The sequence below is a fragment of the Chiloscyllium plagiosum genome, unplaced genomic scaffold (genome assembly GCF_037043375.1).
Source record: "Chiloscyllium plagiosum isolate Xiang-an unplaced genomic scaffold, Cpla_swu_hap1 HiC_scaffold_10, whole genome shotgun sequence".
NCBI lineage: Eukaryota > Metazoa > Chordata > Chondrichthyes > Orectolobiformes > Hemiscylliidae > Chiloscyllium > Chiloscyllium plagiosum.
The window spans coordinates 113,839,987-113,859,688 of NW_028270148.1; the positions used below are offsets into that span (position 1 = coordinate 113,839,987).

Below are 19,702 nucleotides of genomic sequence, written 5' to 3' on the forward strand. Positions count from 1 at the left end.
CCAAGCGAAAAGCAGAAGTTCTGTTCTATTGGGGAGGACACTCACTTCCCTCCTTGAGCAAGTTTAATGGCATTTCATCAGGTGGGAATTATGTGAGTGGGGACCCTGTTCTCACCTCTGCCCCCATTAAGACCCTGATGGGAAGATCCATGGACAGCTAACCTGTCCCACCAACAACTGAAACCTTCGACTGAGAAATTAAAGGTCATGCTGCCCGTGCTGGTATTAGCCCAGTGGGTGGTGGCGGCATCACCTAGTACACAGCGTGGATGGCAAGCTAACCCTCTGAGGGGTTCCTTGCTGTTTCCCAGGGGTTGGAAATGGGGTTCCCACCTTTGAGGGTACCCAGTGCCAAATCAAGGAATAAGGAAAGGCACCTCCCTCCCAGTCCTTGCTGCCAAGCCCCTCCCTATTTCCCAGCAACCTTCCTCCTTGCCCTCACTCACCACACAAGGCTGTGGGTATGGGTGCCATAACAGTAGCCGCCATAGCTCCCTGGTGGCACTTGTCTTCAATTGAGCTGTCAGCCTCTGGATGTGCGAGGCAGGTTTTCACACAAAAGTGCTGCCAGAGGGGATGGTGGAAGCAGGCACTATAGCATTATTCAAGAAGCACCTGGACAGATGCAGAATAGGAAGGGAATAGAGGGATACCGATCCTGTAAGTGAAGGCAGTTTTAGTATGGAAGGGCAAAATGGGTCAGCGCAGGCTTGGAGGGCTGAAGGGCCTGTTCCTGTCCTGTATTGTTCTTTGTTCTGGCTGGAAGCTCTATGCAGACGTGATTGTCTTCTTTTGCTATTTGTTCTTTGATATCGGTGTCGCTGGCTAGACCAGCATTTATTGTGCATCTCTAATTGCCGAGGGGGCAGTTAAGAGATGTTGCCGGTCACATGTAGTCCAGACTGAGTAAGGATGACAGATTTCCTTCCCTAAAGGGGACCAGCAAAGCAGATGGGTGTTTAGGACAAGCAGAGTTTACCTGGTTACTGGTTGGATACAAGTTTCACCATATGCTATTGCAAAGCCGTGGAGTCAGGTCATTAGCCTCAGGTTTAGGATCAATACTATAGTGACATTACCATTACTTTGTTACCTTCTTGTCTCCTGTGGAAGGTTTGTCATTAGTCTGTTAAGCATCAGGTCGGGAACTGATTCAGTGAGCTTTCCCTATGTGAGCTTTCCCTATGATGTGTTTCTTTTCCCTCCTACATCAACTATGGCTTAGGATTTCAGTTACCTGTCTGCAATCTATTCACAAGGGAGTAAAGTGAACCACCAAGCAGGATGCATCCAGCCAGCATCAATCACATACACCCTTCACAAAAGCTCACAACAGTGAACAGATTTGGCAGAAATGATTACCTGACCCTTCCTTCTGTTAGAGTCTGAGGCAGTGACAGCTGGTGATTGTCCCAAGAGTGTAAGAGAGTAAACCCTTTCAATGATGGAGCATCACAATGAGTGACCTCAGTTGAATAAATAGGCCTGTTACTGCAAATTAACTTCACATCCTTCACTGCTGATTCTCTCGCTGTCTGTCTGTACAATTCTTAGAATAGATTGTTGACTTTTAAGACACGAGCTTGCATTTATGTAGCACCTTCCACAGCCCACCTGATGGCCCAAAGTGTTTTATAGCCAATGGATGTTCACTATTGTAAAGCAGGACATGCAGCAGACAAGCTGTGCACAGCAAGTTCCCAGAAACAGTAACGGGGTGGTAATTTGTTGCCCTGATGTTGACTGAAGGTAAATATACGCCAGGACACTTGCTTGGTCGGTTGAATCCAATTCACTGAGCTCCATCGATAGGGCACTCAGGGTCTTCACAACACAAAGGTGGGTCTGACTCAGACTCTTCATCGGCTGAGGGAATGGCCGCCAGGTGTCTCCTCTTATCCCCCTTTCTGAGCACTTCTGGAATGTTCCCTGACTTCAGCCAATAGGGTCACAGGGCATGGGTCACAGCAGCCAATGAGGTTAGGCCAGGTCATCTTACCCAAGATACGATTACTCCATGGTGCCAAGGTGTCAGTCCGAAACAGGGGAACACAGGAACGTAATGTCTCCCCCTGTTGTTCTGGCTGAGTACCTGTCAATGGGCTTCGGGACATACCAACTCCCCCATTGTTCGATATGCAATCCAGGTCTGGGCTGGGCCCCGTTGGTTTCTGACCTGCAGTAACCCTGGTCTATTTGCAGTCCATCAGGCCTTGCTTGCAGAAACTCTTCAGCCAATTTAATATTGGGCCTAGCTGCTTAGGCCAGTGGCCACACTTGGTCACAGGATCATTTGCTGGGAAGAGGGACAGGAAGGGAAGCTGGGGAACTGGCAGTTTCATAGGAATGGGATCGCTGGAATAGGTGCTAGACCATAGAAGGAGATGGAGGTCAAAGTAGCTGGAAATGTAATCCTCAGGATTCGTGTGGGCAAGACTAATGAAATGTTTAACATTAATGGTCATTAAGAAGGAAACAAAGACAGCTAGAAGCCTGATCCCTATCTTAGAGATTAAGTGACACATGCTAGAATTCAAACATGTGATTTTTAAAGAGAAATCTTCCAGGGACCATGGGTAATGTAGGCTGGGTCAATGTTTCTTGCTGAGCCTTAATTGCACTTGAGAGGGCAGTAGCGAGCCATCTTCCTGCAGACAGCTGAGTGGCTTTAAGGCTATTGTGGCACAGTGGTAGTGTTCCTACCTCTGAGCCAGGAGGCCTGGGTTCAGGTCCCACTTGTTCCAGAGGAGTGTCATAACAACTCTGTAACAGGTTTATTTGAAAGTATGAACAACTGGTTAGGGCCATCTCAATCACGGGAGTTGGTGTTGGTGACTAGACCCAGCATTTATTTCTCACTCCTGGTTGTATTTGCTGGTACAATTTCAGAGGACTCTTAGAGTCAATGGTCTGGATGTGCAGTTACCTTTCTCTATTTCAAAAGTATACTTTATTCATAAATTATCTATAGGTAACATAACAAACACAAAACTGGCCCATACAGACTTTGCATAAAACCTATTGGATGTTTAACATTCCTTGTCAGAGCTTCAATCCAGTTGCAACAAAAAGGCATTTCCTAAAAAATGAAAGGGAACTATTTACATTCCCATTAAGACTATACCATATCTCGAAACGTAACAGACCTTTGTTATACTTTGGCAGAAAGTCCTCAGATGGTGGTCTTTCCCCACTGCGCCTTGTTGGTAGCTGCCCCAAGCTTTAGCGCATCCCTCAGCACGTAGTCCTAGACCTTGGAATATGCCAGTCTGCAACACCTGGTGAGGTCAACTCCTTGCTCTGGAAGACCAACAGGATTTGAGCAGACCAAGGAGTGCCTTTCATCAAGGTGATGTTCCTCCAGACCGCAGTCAATGTTGTCTCAGTGTGTGTCCCAGGGAATAGCCTGTAGAGCAGAGTCCCGCATCATGGAGCTGCTTGGGATGAACCTCGACAAAAGCCACTGCATCTTCCTCCAGACTTCGTTTGTAAAGCCACACTCCAGAAGGAGATGTCTGATAGTTTCTACATCCCCTGCATCCTCTTGGAGGCACAGACAATCCAGATGTATATGAAGGATCTGACAGGTAGTGCCCTTCTCACCACCAGCCGAGCGATGGTTTGGTGCTGATTGGAAAGTTCTGGTGATGAGGCATTCTGCCAAATGACAGTCTACTCAGGGAACAACCTGACAGGATCCATCCTCTCCTTTTACCGTAAGTGTAGAGTCATCAGTAGGCCAGGAAAGGTGATGGTATTAGATTCCCTTCCCTAATGGTTCTTACAACAATCCAGTTGTTTTAAGGACACCACAACTGGCAACAGTTTCTCAGTACAGAGTCATTCAATCAACTAAATTCAATTTAAAATAGCTGCCATGATGGGGTTTATACTCATGTTGGTGGACCATTAGTTCAGATGTTTAAATAATCAAAAATATATCCAAACTACAGTCTATGCGAGCTGGTGATATCAAGCATGTTGTAACAGTGACATCTGCACTCAAAGGCAAGAGGCTGTTGTGATGAATGTTCATGGTATCACATTGTTATTTGGGAACTTAGGTTGCAAAGTGAAGGATAAATGGTCATTAGCTTTCATTTTGACGTTTTTATAGAAGGTGACAGTCATTTTGAACAGCGACCTTTTTCAAAGTCTTTTTTATTTTCATTTTCCAAATGAATAGCGAGCCACTTTGGGAGATAATTGCTCGGGCTTTTTGCAGTCCCAAGGTTTGCAACACAAAGGGAGACAAAGAGAAGGCAGTCTGAGGGATATTCACTCAGGTAGGAACAACTTAGTTCAGAGGGAAGAGCTCTTCAACAGCAGCGCTGCTGTTAACAACACTCCAGGGATAGATCGCTCAGGTAAGGAAGACTACTCAGAGGAAAGCCAGAAACGGACGGCTGTGGATGTGTCAGAGAGAAAAATCTTCTCAAAAGACAGATGAAGACATAAGTTTAAGGAGCCCATGTTCAATCATTAAGTGAGTTAACAGTTTGTTTGAGGTCTCATTGATTAAAGAAAATAGCATCAAGTGACAGTAAATATTTGCTGAAAACTTACTGATTGCAGCTGTGCCAGCTGTAAAAGGCGATTTAGTACAGAGACTAGGAATCCCCTCATTGAGCTTTGGATAACTGTAGGGTTGATGTGAATGCAAAATAATCAAGTCCTTCTGATTTATGCAATTCTTTCTTTTTAAAACAGTTACTATGGTGTCGTGTTGCTTTTCTTTTACTTCTATGCAACAACCTTTTTTCTTCTTTTGTTTAAAGTACATAGGCAGCCTCTTGATCATTGGCTGATCACTGTGGCAAACAACAATAAGACATAAACAAATGGTCTATCAAGCCAGGTTTAACTCTGGGATCTGACTTGTCCTGTACTACTATTAGCTGGGATTAAAACGCAGTGAGTAACGGAGGGAATAGTGTGTACTCGAGAGAGAGATGGACTCACAGAAAACAATATTATGTACACTAGTGTAAAAAACAGGCTTCAGAAACCTACTACAGTCAAATAGCAGTCACTGTAAGGTAAAGGGAAAGGATTACAGGCTATATTCTACCACAGACTCAAGGATGGCCATTGCAGAAAACAACCATCCATATCAAGAACATAAACATCCTGCAAGCTAACTCTGCACTTTCAGAACAATTATTAACATTATTATTAATGTCTTTGAGTCAGTCGATATATAGTTTGGGGCTGGCAATAAAACTTGATTAGTGGATGACAGGAAGTTTTACTGTAAATAGCAATGTTTCCAATCTGCTGAAATGCATGACAAATTGCTGGCAGGCACCTGGAGTAATTTGAGGTAATGAGTAAATAAAATTAGTCAAAAGAACAAAGGGAACATGAAAGAAAGATGCTGACAGGGAATATTTCACCTGTTTTAGAGGACTCCAATTCCATTAAAGTCGTAATAAAAATTGAAATAACTGCAGATGTTGTAAATCAGATACAAAAACAGAAACTGCTGGAAAACCTCAGCAGATCTGGCAGCGTCTGTGAAGAGAAATCAGAGTTCAGAGGAAGAGCCCAAAACATTAACTCTGATTTTTCTCCACAAATGCTGCCAGACCTGCTGAGCTTTTCCAGCAAGGTTTATTTTTGTCCAGAAAAGTCTCCCTGTTCGTTCTTATTCAATGTAACACTCTGGCGGCAAAATATATACTCCTGCCTCAATCTGGAGTGGCCTCCTTAAAGTCGTCTGAATTTGGGGTTTCTTGCACCCCTTTTATCCAGGAAGAAACAGACTTGGCTGCAAATTGACTGTATTGAGACATAGTTCAGTTTACAGTAGACGAGAAAACAATTCAGGCAGTGATTTCCAGGTTATGTACCTGTATCGCGTTTCGGACGGTGGAGTGCATCAATGGTTTCTCTCCACAGCTTTAGCCTTGGAATGACCTAAAATGATCTTCCTTGCAAGTGCAAAGAATATTTTACATACATTTTCAATCAATATGTCTTTATCACGAGGCTCCAAGTTCTCACCTTGTGTGAGGGAGTGCAGCATTTTAGTCCTGTTTACTTGCATTCATAAGTAATCCTCATCTTTGCATTTTTCTGCAATTAACATCTCTTTTTGGAAGAGGTATGATTAATCAGATTCTATTTCCCATCCAATCAGCACCCTCTTCACATGCAGTATCATTTAGAACATAGAACACAGCATAGTACAGGCCCTTCAGCCCTTGATGTTGTGCCGGCCTTTCATCCTACGCTAAGATCAGACTAACCTACATACCCTTCATTGTATTAACTTCCATGTGTCTAACCAAGAGTCGCTTAAATATCCCGAATGTACTCTACTACCACTGCTGCCAGTGCATTCCACCCACCCACCACACTCTGTGTAAAGAACCGACCTCTGACATCTCCCCTAAACCTTCCTCCACTCACCTTAACATTATGCCCCCTCGTGATAGACATTTCTGCCCTGGGAAAAGTCTCTGGCTATCCACTCTGTCTACGTCTGTCAGCATCTTGTACACCTCTATCAAGTCACCTCTCATCCTTCTTCATCCAATGAGAAAAGCCCTAGCTCCCTCAACCTTTCTTCATAAGACATGCCCTCCAGTCCAGGCAGCATCCTGGTATATCTCCTCTGCACCCTCTCTAAAGCTTCCACATGAGGCAACCAGAACTGAGCACAATATTCCAAGTATGATCTAACCCAGGCTCTATAGAGCTGCAGCATAACCTCGTGGCTCTTAAACAAAATCCCCTGCTAATGAGAACTAACACATCATATGCCTTCTTAACAATCCTATCAACTTGGGTGGCAACTTTGAGGGATCTATGCACATGGACCCCAAGATTCCTCTGTTCCTCCACGCTGCCAAGAATCCTGCCTTTAACCTGTATTCTGTATTCAAATTTGACCTTCCAAAATGAATCACTTCACACTTTTCCATCTGCCATCAGCCCAGCTCTGCATCCTGTCAATGTCCCATTGCAACCTACAACAGCCCTTCACACTATCCACCACTCCACCAACCTTCATGTCATCAGCAAACTTGCTAATCCACCCTTCCACTTCCTCATCCAAGCCATTTATAAATATCACAAACAGCAAAGGTCCCAGAACCGATCCCTGCGGAACACCACTGGTCACCGAGCTCCAGGCTGAATACTTTGCATCTACCACCACCCTCTGTCTTCCATGGGCCAGCCAATTCTGTATCCAGACAGCCAGATTTCCCTGTATCCCATGCCTCCGTACTTTCTGAAAGGGCCTACCATGGGGCACCTTATCAAACACCTTGCTAAAATCCATGTACACCACATCCACTGCTCTACCTTCATCAATGTGTTTTGTCACATCCTCAAAGAATTCAATAACGTTTGTGAGGCAATTTGTTGTGCCTTGTGACATTGAGCAGTCTTGTGGATGTATGAGGAGAGATTACATCAGTTAGGGCTACATTCACTGAAGTTTAGGAAGAATGAGCTGGGGCTGAGTGAGACAGAGCAAGTGCAGAAAGGATATTCCCCCTCCCCGGGGAATCCAGAACCAGGGGTCACAGCCTAAGGATATGGGCCATTTCGGACTGAGATGAGGAGAAATTTCTTCACTCAGAGAGTGATTAGCCTGTGGAATTGGCTACCATAGATGCAGCTGAGGCCAAAACAGTGTATGATTTCAACAAGGAGTTGGATATAGCACTTAGGGTTTAAGAGTATGGGAGAAGAGCAGGAATAGGCTGATAAATTGGATGACCAACCCTGATCACATTGACTGGCACACTGGAAGGATTTGCAGATTAAACACACCCTGATTGGTTGTGTTTGAAATACCCCTTCCTTGACCACTGAGTGAAGCAGGTCTTGTACACAAAGCCCCCGGCTCACAGGCTGGGACAGAGCTGCTGCACTATGGGGGTGGGCTCGACACACACCGAGTTGGTGCTGGTTTGTGGATAAATATTATGAGAAATGCCATCAAACAATCACCAATCTCACTAGCCAAACTAAAAGTGACTTTCTCCATAACAGCATAAGGAATAGGAACAGGAGCAGGCCATTTAGCCACTCAAGCCTGCTCCGCCATTCAATAGGCTGTTCCAAGATTCTTCATGTCTAACCTTCTGTCCTATCCCCATAACCCTTCTTTCCCTGACTGATCAAGAATCTATCTCAGCCTTAACTATACACAAGGACTCTACCCCCACAGCTCTCTGCAGCAAGGAGTTCCAAAGACTCACAACCCACTGAGAGAAGAAATTCCTCCCCATCTCCGTCTGAAACTGGTGCCCTTTTATTCTGAGGCTGTGTCCTCTGGTCCCAGACCTCTCTTTCCTTCTCTTTCTCCAGGGCAGCATGATGGCTCAATGGTTAGCACTGCTGCCTCACAGCGCCAGGGACCCAGGTTCGATTCCAGCCTCGGGCGACTGTCTGTGTGGAGTTTGCACATTCTCCCCGTGTCGGCGTGGGTTTCCTCTGGGTGCTCCAGTTTCCTCCCACAGTCCAAAGATTTGCAGGCCAGGTGAATTGGCCATGCTAAATTGCCTGTAGTGTTAGGTGCATTAGTCAGGGGTAGATATAGGTTAGGGGAATGGGTCTGTGTGGTTTACTCTTTGGGGGGTCAGTGTGGACTTGCTGGGCCAAATGGCCTGTTTCCACACTGTAGGGATTCTAATCTAATCTTTAAAAAAACTTCCTGCTTTAGAAGTGGCAGTTCTCCTGTGAAAGATGAGAGGATGAGGGTGGTTTCTTCAGGGCCAGGCTCAAGGCTCAGGTGTACCAATGAACATAGGAACAGCTGGAGGCCATTCAGCCCCTCCATTAACATTGAATAAGGTGGTGACTGTTCTGACTGTGGTCTCAGTCCCAGCTGCTTGCCTGCACATATAGTGATCTGTCTTTGAAAAGTGTAATTCAAAGGCGCAGCCTCATCTACTCCCCAGGAAAGAGGATTCTGTTTTCTAATCATTCCCTGAGGGAGACAGTGGAAGGGAGTCAAAAGACAGAAATTGCAAGAAAAGCTCAGCAGGTTTTATTGTTTCTGATTTCCAGCAGCCGCAGTGATGTTAAATGGAAGGGAGACATGGTAGATTTGACTGTGTCTCCTCGTCCTGGTTCTCCCCAGCAAGGGGAATGAGGGATGAGCTCCTCAGGACCCCCTCAGTACCCTCTGTCCTTCAACGGGAAGTGTCCAGTGTCTGTGTGGGAGGGTTGGGTCTGAGAGATTCCTGGGTTAATGTGAACTGTGCGCTTATGATTCATTGAAGATACAACAGCCGCAATGGGACAGAGTGGGCTCTCTGGGAGAGGAACTGGAAAGATACTGAAAAATACTGGAAAACTCAGCGGGTCAGGCAGCATCCATGGAGGAAGAGAGAGAGAGAGAGAGCTAACCTTTCCTGGACTCTTCAGCTGTAAAGATAGTTTAACAACGTGGTAGCCCCCCAGCTCGGTTAAAACCCCTTATTTTCCACACGGTTTCATTTCAATGTTCTCTCCCTTGTTCCACTTTATTTTTGCAGCCGGGTGCGAAATAGACCGAAGTGGTTCTCGTTGGGGGCAAAAATCCTTTCCGCAGGAATCTCCTGGAAGTCGATGAGTCACATCCCACGCAGTAAGAGAAAGGAACAGCTCTCAGAGCAATGAGGCGCGTGTTGCTGCCGTGGGCTCGCTCAGTCAACTCTACACCACCAGTTTGCAAAGAAGCAACAGGCACAGGTACCCTCTCCAGAGCACTCCAACTCTTCTCCAGATCCCAGGTTTGCTGCAGGACCTGCTGATAACCTCCTGGTGTCTCCAGGTGGTCCCAGGCTTAGGTGCCAGGGCTGTCTATCAGCAGGCTGACCTTCCATATGTTGTGGGGGGTCTGGGCTTGTTCTGCCCGGGAGGATGGGGGAAGCCTGTACTGAAGCCTGGCCGGAGCTGAGGAACCTGAGCTGCAGCCTCTTGGACTATGACACCGCCCGCTTGGACAGCCAGGACTTCATGACGGACCGGAGCTTCGAGGCGGCTCGGACCGTGGTCGGGGTGACCCTGGTCGGGATCATGTTGGTGTGTGGGCTCGGCAACTTGCTGTTCATTGTGAGCCTGGTTCGCTGTAGGCAGCGCCGCAGCCTGACCAGCCTCCTGCTCGCTAACCTGGCCGTCTCGGACATGCTGGTGGCTGTGCTCTGCTGCCCCTTCGAGATGGATTACTATGTGGTCAAGCAACTGTCCTGGGAGCACGGCCACGCTCTGTGTGCCTCGGTCAACTACCTCCGCACCGCTTCCCTGTCTGTCTCCACTAACGCGCTGCTAGCCATCGCCATCGACCGGTAAGGGAGGGGACTTGGGTTAACTATGGACACACACATAGACACACACACACACAGAGATACACACATAGACACACAGAGATACACCCACACTCACACAGACACACGGATACACGCAGAGACACACAAGGGCACAGAGACACATATAGACATACAGAGACACACGGAGATACACACACACAGAGACACAGACACACAGATACATGCAGAGACACACAAGGGCACAGAGACAATTATAGACATACAGAGACACTCAGAGATACACGCACTCACACAGAGAAACAGACACACATAGATACACGCAGAGACACACAAGGACACAGAGACACACATAGGCATACAGAGACACACACAGAGATAGACACACACTCACACAGACACAGATACACCCACACTCATACAGATACACAGACACACACAGATACACACAGAGACACACAAGGACACAGAGACACACATAGACACACAGAGATACACACACTCACACAGAGATACACACACAGACACACACACAAACATACACAGACACACAGACACACAGCGACTGAGAGACACACAGAGACACACACACAGACACAGAGACACACACAGAGATACACAAACACTCACACAGACGCACACAAACACAATCTCACACACTCACACAGAAACATACACATATACATAGAGACATACACATAGCCACACATATAAATACATACAGACATACACACACATACACGTACATATACACACACAGACACAATCACTACATCGATACACACAGACATACTCACACAGGCAAACATGCAATAACACACACACACACTCACAGAGACACGGACACACATACAATAACACACACACACACTCACAGAGACACGGACACACATACAATCACACACATACACAATCACAGGGACAAGAGGGAAAGACAGACAGCGATGTAGTCACAGAAAAGAGAGGACAGAGTCAGGGAGACACACACACACAGAAAGACACACACACACACACACACACACACACACAGAGAAAAGAAAGACAGAGATACACTCAAAAGCATGACACAAAAGACAGGCACAGAGCCAGAGAAAAAAGGATAGGGACAGAGAGATCCAGAGGCAGAGAGAGTCAAAGAAAACAAAGAGAGAGAGACAGACAGACAGAGAGGAAGAGAGGGACATGTACAGAGACGGACAGAGTCAGAGAAAGACTGAGAGAGATACAGACATTAATAGACAGAGAGAGAGAGAGAGACACACACACAAAGTGAGTCAGAGAAAGAGAGAGAGATAGAAAGAGTCAGAGAGAGACAAGTTCAGATAGAGTCTTACATTTTTATTCAGTTAAGGAATCAAGGCAAGAAAAGGGCGGAAAGGTGGGAAAGGGAGTAAAACATTTTCAAATCAGTTGTGATTTCATTGAATTACAGACCTGATGGGCTGAATGGCCTACTACTAAGCTTTGTGGACAGAGGCAGAGAGAGTGACAGGGAGAGATAGGACGGACAGAGAGAGCACATAGTGAGTGATAGAGTTGGAAGGAAAGAGAAATATCAGAGACTGAGACAGACAATGAGTGTGAGAGAGACAGACAGACAGACCGAGACAGTGAGAGAGAAAGATGGAGACAAAGAGAGACAGAAAGAGACACAGGAAGAGTGTACCAGGGGTACTTCTTTAATCAGTAAGGGAATGGGGAAATGGCAGGAAAATGGAATTGAGGATTATCAGATCAGCCATGACTTCATTGAATGGCAGAGCAGACTTGATGGGCCGAATGGCTCACTTCTGCTCCTATGCTTTATGGGCAGAGACAGTGAGAGAAGACAGAGGGAAAGATAAAGACAAAAGAAGTCAGAGGCAGGGAGAGAGAGAGAGAGACAGAAAGTCAGGGACAGAGAAAAAGAAAGTTAGTGGCAGATAGGGAATCAGAGACGTCAAACCCTACAAGTAATATTGTAGCAGATTTGCAACTGTGCAGATTTGGATTTATCCAACAATGATTTTAAACACCATTCATTTCCCATTTCCAAACCCCTTTAAGTCATTGTCACTGTGGTGTCTAGCTCAGGCCATTTAATGATCTGCTTGTTTCCTTGCCTGGAAATCTCAGCAAGGAGAAGATGTGAGTGCTATCAGTCACTGGCACATCAGCAAGACTGTCCAGTTTGCAAAGCAGCATCTGACCTCTCCCTCAGATCATGAACCCTTTCAGGAAACCAAGATCCCCATTCCTCAGCAATACACAGCCTTTTAATTATTAAAATAAAACAAATTCCAGAAAAACAACCTTCCCCATTTTAGGGGAATGGTCCAGTGCAGTATTAGTCAAAAACTAAAAGTTCTGGAAGTATTCAACAGGTCAGTCAGCCTGCGTGGTGGCAAGGAGAGGACATTAATGTTTCACTGTTTGTGATCTTTCACCTGAATCATCCCTCTTTCTCTTTCTCTCTCTCCAGAGACAGCTGGACTTATTGAGTGATTTTCCACCATTTTCTGTTTTCCTGTCAGATCTTCAACATCTCCAATGTTTTGCATTTTGGTTTTGTTTATTCATTTTGTTAATATTGTCCACACCTGATAGCAAGACTCCAACAAAACAAGATTTGGCCCTTAGCAACTTTGAAACAGCAACCTGGACTTAATCTGTTTTAGGAGTGAGGTACAGGGATATGTTTTAAGCCCAAATGGGAAACTGTCACTCTTAAAAACTGATTTCCTTACAAAAGAAACATATTGTTAAATGATCACATGCTGAAGTCTATCAGTAGTGCGTAGTGATGAGTTTGTAATTAATCAAATGGCTGCTTTACAGAGTGATGGTCACAGTTTCAAAACTTGTGTGTGTTTTAAACTTGAAATATTTTGAGTGCACATGTGATAGAAACAGACTAAAAACACACAAGGAAATATCATTTATCAAGATTTAACACAATAGCCTTCACATTTCTAGGTTTCTAGAAAACCACAATCTAGTGTGACCAATTATTCAAATGTTTTTTTCAGAATTCACATTTTACCTTTTACTTCAGCTATTTACAATGGGTTTGTGTCTCACCAACATTGAAAAGGATATGAATGATGTGTTCATACAACTGCTACACTTTGTTTCCATCATGGGCAGAATCAACGTTCTTCGTCTAAATTTGCAGATGCACTTTATAAAGCCCTGTGTACAGATATTGTATGTTCGTGGTTATATATGAGCATGTGTTATATGTTTGTGATGTCGTGTATTGTTGGGTGTTGTATTTTGTTGGATGCTTCTACTGGTAGACATTGTATATCAGCGGGTACTGTGTATTGGTGAAATTTGTACAGAGGTGGGTATTGTATGTTATTGGATGTTGTAAAATTGTGAGTTTTGTTTACTGATGGGTGTTGTATGCTGTTCGATGTTGTACATTGGCGAGTTGTTATACTGGTGAGTGTTGTGTATTGGTGATTGGTGGACGTTGTAGATTAGTGAGTTTTGTGTATATCGGTTAAAGTTGCATATTGATGGATGTTGTAAATCGGTAGGTGTTATATAAAGTATGTGCTGTACAGTGATGCACATTACATTGGAACATGGGTGTTAGGAGCAGGAGTAGGCCATTCGGCCCTTTGAGCCTACTACATCATAGTTCAATCAGGGCTCAGCTCATTGTGGTCTCAAATCTACCTTCCTGTCTGTCCCCCATAACCATTGACCCTCTTATTTATCAAAGCTCTAACTCTGCTTTGAATAAACATAAAGACGCAGCCTTCACTACCTTCTGGGGAAGAGAATGTCACACTCTAATAACCCTCTGACAGAAGAAAAAAGCCTCATCGCTCACTTAAAACTGAGACCTTTTGTTCAAACCATATCCCAATTTCAGATTTCCCCACAAGAGGAAACCTCCTCGGTAACCAGTCACCTCAGGATCTTGTAAGTTTCAGTGAGATCACCGCTCAACCTTCAAAACCCCAGCAGATATAAGTCTAACCTGTTCATCCTTCCTTCATTGGAATAGGTCCAGTAACCCAGGAATGGGTCAAATAGGACCTTGACTATATTTTAATAAGGAGACCAAAACTGTACTTCAGGTATGGTCTCACTGATGTCCTATACAGCTACAGTAAAACATCCTGATTTTTATATTCCATTCCTGTGGAAATAACCAACATTCCATTGACCTTCCTATTCACTTGCTGCAACTGCAGACTAATGGTTTGTGATTCATGTACCAGGATATCCAGATCCCTCTGTACTTCTGCAATCTCTTTCAGTGTAAATAGTAAGCTGCCTTTCTATTCTTCCTGAGCTGAAAATGTGTTGCTGGAAAAGCGCAGCAGGTCAGGCAGCATCCAGGGAACAGGAGAATCGAAGTACCTGCTGCCCTTCTTCTGGATGGAAGTGTTCATGGGTTTGGAAGCTGCTGTCTGAGGATCTTTGGTGAATTTCTGCAGTGCATCTTGTAGATAGTATACACTGCTACGACTGAGCACCAGTGGTGGAGGAATCAAATGTTTAGATTACTTACAGTGTGGAAACAGGCCCTTCGGCCCACCCAGACCCATTCCCCTACATTTAACCCTTCAACTAACACTATGGGCAATTTAGCATGGACAATTCACCTAACCTGCACATTTTTGGATTGTGGGAGGAAACCAGAGCACCCAGCGGAAACCCATGCAGACACGGGGAGAAGTCACGGCCTGAGGCGGGAATTAAACCCAGGTCTCTGGCGCTGTGAGGCAGTCGTGCTACCACTATGCCACCGAGCCATTTGTGGATGTGGTGCCAATCAAGCGGTTACTTTGTCCTGGATGGTGTCAAGCTTCTTGAATGTTGCTGGAGCTGCACCCATCCAGGCAAGTGAGGAGTACTCTATCACACTGCTGACTTGTGCCTTGTAGATTGTGGATAGACTTACAGCAGGTGAGTTACTTGCCACTGTATCCCTAGTCACTGACCTGCTTTTGTAGCTATTGTGTTTATGTGGTGAGTCCAGTTGAGTTTCTGGTCAATGGTAACTCCAAGAATGTTGACAGTGGTGGCAATACCGTTGAATGTCAAGAGGCAGTGTTTAGATTGTCTCTTATTGGTGATGGTCATTGTCTGGCATTTGTGCGGCACGAATGTTACTTGGCACTTGTCAGCCCAAGCCTGGACTTTGTCCCGATCTTGTTGCATTTGAGCATGGACTGCTTCAGTATCTGAGGAGTTGCGAATGTTGCTGAACTCTGTGCAGTCATCGTTGAACATTCCCACTTCTGACCTTATGACAGTGGGAAGGTCATTGATGAAGCAGCTGGCAATTGTTGAGCCTAGGAATCTACCCTGAGGGACTCCTGCAGAGATGTCCTGGAGCTGACATGACTGACCCTCACAACCACAACCACAACCATCTTCCTTTCTGCCAGGTATGACTCTAACCAGTGGAATGTTTGCCCCCTGATACGCTGACTCTATGACTGTTGCAATTACAGAACCCCAACTAGACCAGTGAATTAATTGATTTCGACCTTGCTCTCCAGGAGAGAACTGGCTGATCACTACCCAAGACAGGAAGAAATGTAAGACGAAATTTCAGTTAAATGATAATTGGTGACTAGAAAGATTTGATTTGGATAAAAAGAACTGAACCTTTCATTTCACTCCCCTACTCACCAAACTAGCTCTATACTTGAAAAGGTGTGCTCCATATACAGGAATGGACATTGTGGATTGGCAGAAGTTGTAAAGTGATGGATGTTGTACGGGACTGAATGTTGCACTGTGATAGATGTTGCATGTTGATGAATTTTGTATAGTGATCAGGAGTGGATGCGGATGGATGTTGCATGCTGTTGGATGTTGTACAAGGGTCAGAGTGTATAGTGGTCGGAATGTACATTGGTTGGAGTGTACAGGGGTGGATGTTGTACAGTGCTGTGTATTGTGCAGTGCTGGGTTCTCATTATTATTTCCTTTTGCCACAGATATCTAGCCATTGTCCATCCCCTGAAGCCCAGGATGAAGTACCAGACTGCCTATGTGCTGATCGGCCTGGTGTGGAGTGCCTCTCTGCTCATGGCCATCCCCTCTGCTTACTTCACCACTGAGGTCACCATCCCACACTCCAACTCGCAGAACAAGATCTTCTGTGGGCAGATCTGGCCAAGAGAGCAGCAGGTCTCTTACAAATCCTACTCCCTCTTCATCTTCGTCCTACAGTTCCTGGGTCCCTCGCTGAGCATGGGTCTCTGCTACGCCCACATCTCCCGAGAGCTCTGGTTTAAGAGTGTGCCTGGTTTCCAAACCGAGCAGATACGGAGGAGGCTGAAGTGTAGGAGGAAGACTGTGTTGGTGCTCATGGGCATACTGACTATTTACATCCTCTGCTGGGCTCCCTATTATACCTTCACCATAATTCGCGATTTCCACCCCACACTGGTTTTGAAGCTGAAACACTACATTACGGTCTTCTACGTTGTCGAATGCATTGCCATGAGCAACAGTATGATCAACACCATATGTTTTGTCACCGTCAAGAGCAGCACCATGAAATACGTCAAGAAAATGATTCTCATAAGGTTTAGATCCACTTCTGGTGGCAGTAGCAGATCAGGCCAAGATCTGAGAACGACTGGGATGCCGGGGTCAGATGAAATCGAGCAAATGCAACTCCAGTAGCACCTTGCGATGATGTCGAGTATCTGTAAGGCTTCCCCATCCCATTGACAGAGAGTTCAGAGGGACTGGCGGTCAAATGCTGCCTTGATGTCAAGGCCAATCGCATTCACCTCAGCTCTGGGCTTCAGTTCTCTCGTCCATGTTTGGACCAAAGCTGGAATGAGGTCTCTGTGTAGCTGCCCTGTGAGTGCTTGACTAAATAATGTGGAGGGATTTACACTCCCTGTGGAAATGGTATTGAACCTGTCCTGCCACAATCCTTTATGCATTCTAGTGAAAGGGAAGAAGAATCATAGATTCCCTACAGTGTGGAAACAGGCCATTCAGCCCAAGAAATCCACACTGACCCCCAAAAGCATCCCATCCAGACCCAGCCCCCAACCCTATCCCTAGATTCCCGATGGCTAACCCACCTAGCCTGCATATCCCTGGATACTATAGGCATTTTAGCGTGACCAACCCACCTAACCTGCACATCTTTGGACTGTGGGAAGGAAACCCACGCAGACATGGGGAGAATGTGCAAGCTCCACACAGACATCACCCGAGGCTGGAATTGAACCTGGGTCATTCAATACTCTTTGTATGTACTTGACAGGAAGTAGCACCAGTTACATGGAAGCAAATGCTGTCTGTAATGTGTTGTGTTGTGTCATTAATCCCTCTATTTCCCATGCATTGCTGTCTCCAGGTTAAACTGCAATTGTTGTTTATTTGTGTCTTGATGTATTATAAATTCAGAAAAGTGGCTACGTAAACTTACCCCGTGCTTAAGCTTAACAAAGAATGAGGTTCCACAATTGCTTTTGTTATCACCTTTGTTTCCAGTAACAGCAAATATTGTACAGGATTGAAGACTAATGTGGTTGAAGCAAAAACATGAATAAAAAAATTATAATGAAACTGATCCATTTAGTGCATTTACTTAGATTGATTTCTTTCAAAAAAAAGACATGGTTCAGGGAACACATCATGTAACTGTTAGCAGCAAATGATTATTTAATATTTGAGATAAACTGGTTTGGAAATTAAATGAATGAAAATGGCCAGAGAGAATGCAAGGAGGGAAAGATTTTCCTTGAGGGATGTTAAAGGATGAACAATGTCCGTAACAAATGCTGAGGATATTTTGTAAGTCTGACAGCTTCTGTAACTAGAGAAGCAGTTGTGGGTGGGTGATCTTCAGAAGAGAAAAGTTTGAAAACACCAGGTTTTAAGCCAGGGTAAAGTTGTAAAAAGGGACAAAAGGAAAGTCTGTGTTAGTGATTTAAAAAACAATGTTATTCAATAGGCTATGGGGATTATCATTATTGCAAGGGACAGCACGGTGGCTCAGGGGTTAGCACCGCTGTCTCACAGTGCTGGGGATCCGGGTTCGATTCTAGTCTTGGGCAACTGTCTGTGTGGAGTTTGCACATTCTCTTGCCCCTGTCAGTGCGGGTTTGTTCCAGTTTCCTCCCACAATCCAAAGATGTGTAGGTTATCGTGAATTGGCCAGGGAAATTACCCATAGTGTGCAGGCTAGGTGGATTAGCCATGGGAAATGCAGGGATGGAGTGGGATGCTCTTTGGAGGGTTAATGTGGGTTTGATAGGCCAAATGGTCTGTCCCCACACTGTGGGGATTCTATGAAGTTACAACTTGATGTATTGATGAATAAAGGAAACTAACACAAGGACATAGTAATAGGGAGGGATAGTGAAACTGAGATCATAACCTTAATGAATAGAGGAAGAAAGTATAGGGGCCTTACATTCTAATCCTGCTCCTCTTTCATGTGACATTTATGATACTTTTCTTTGGTTTTATCTGGAAACATGATACTGACTCAACTCTATGTGAAGTAAATATATTTGTATGTTTGAATGTTGTTTAGTGCTAGTTTGGATTTTTAGTTTGTGAGTTAGTAACGTGGAATTTCTGGCTATCCAAAGTTAATAGTAAACTTGTCAGTATTTCTCAAACCATGTTGATTTAAACCAGGGGGTTTTGACCTTTAGCTTTAGAATTACTGGGTCTCAGTGGACATTAGGAGAGTTTTATGACCCCCCGCCCCAACAAGACAGACAAGTTCCTACTTAGAAGGTCAGGAAATGTTTCTTAAAGCCTAAGGGAAACACTCATAGCTCGGAAAGATATAATTATTTAAAGTTCTGTATAATGTTTACAACAGTCCTGTGAAGCCCTGGGAATTGACTAAATGTATAGAGTTGTATTCCTGAGAAGTAAAGGATATACAGTGAACTCAGTTACCCAAGATTAAACAGGCAACTTTAATCCAAGACTAGAGATGTTGGAGTAAAACCCTGAAGAGGTTACTTGAAGCTGAGTATATTTAAGTAGGTGTAGATCCTTCCTGGAACTATCTGCAGTTCCAATCAGAAGGTTGGAGTAATGAGTGACTTAAACCTACTGAAGTGTAGATACAGGAGGGACTCTGGTGTGAGATTTGTACAAGTGGTATTTTGACTGCTATACCAAGAAAGTGTTTTGGCTACTATACAAAAGCTATTTTGCTTCTTTTCAATTAATAACGGAATGTTTTAGAATTAATGGGGGCATACTTTTACTGGGTGATTAAAAATCTTTGAATTTGTATTATATGTAGATGGTTTGGTTTATTTTATTTTTTTTGTAATAAATTTCTGTTTAATTGTTAAAGCAAAGCCTGCAGCATTGTGTGCTCATGTCGCAACAAGGGACCACTTTTTTAAAATCCCAAACAAGTCAAAACATGATCTATCAAGCCAGATTTGTCCAGTAATAACCTCAGTTGGGATCACAAC

At 44.7% G+C, this 19,702-nt stretch overlaps 1 protein-coding gene across 1 annotated transcript; it reads left to right on the forward strand.

The window, feature by feature from the left end:
* Nucleotides 1–9,539: 9,539 nt before the first annotated feature.
* On the forward strand, nt 9,540–17,799 carry LOC122553252 (prokineticin receptor 1-like). Its single transcript, XM_043696836.2, has 2 exons — nt 9,540–10,292; nt 16,223–17,799. The coding sequence occupies exons 1-2, from the start codon at nt 9,868–9,870 to the stop codon at nt 16,914–16,916; spliced, it is 1,119 nt and encodes a 372-aa protein (XP_043552771.2). The 5' UTR covers nt 9,540–9,867; the 3' UTR covers nt 16,917–17,799.
* The last annotated feature ends 1,903 nt before the right edge of the window (nt 17,800–19,702 follow it).

Coding starts and splice junctions, on each gene's coding strand:
- LOC122553252 (XM_043696836.2), top strand. CDS start 9,868: ATGGGGGAAGCCTGTACTGAAGCCTGGCCGGAGCTGAGGAACCTGAGC. Junction 10,293..16,222: donor CTAGCCATCGCCATCGACCG/GTAAGGGAGGGG, acceptor CTTTTGCCACAG/ATATCTAGCCATTGTCCATC.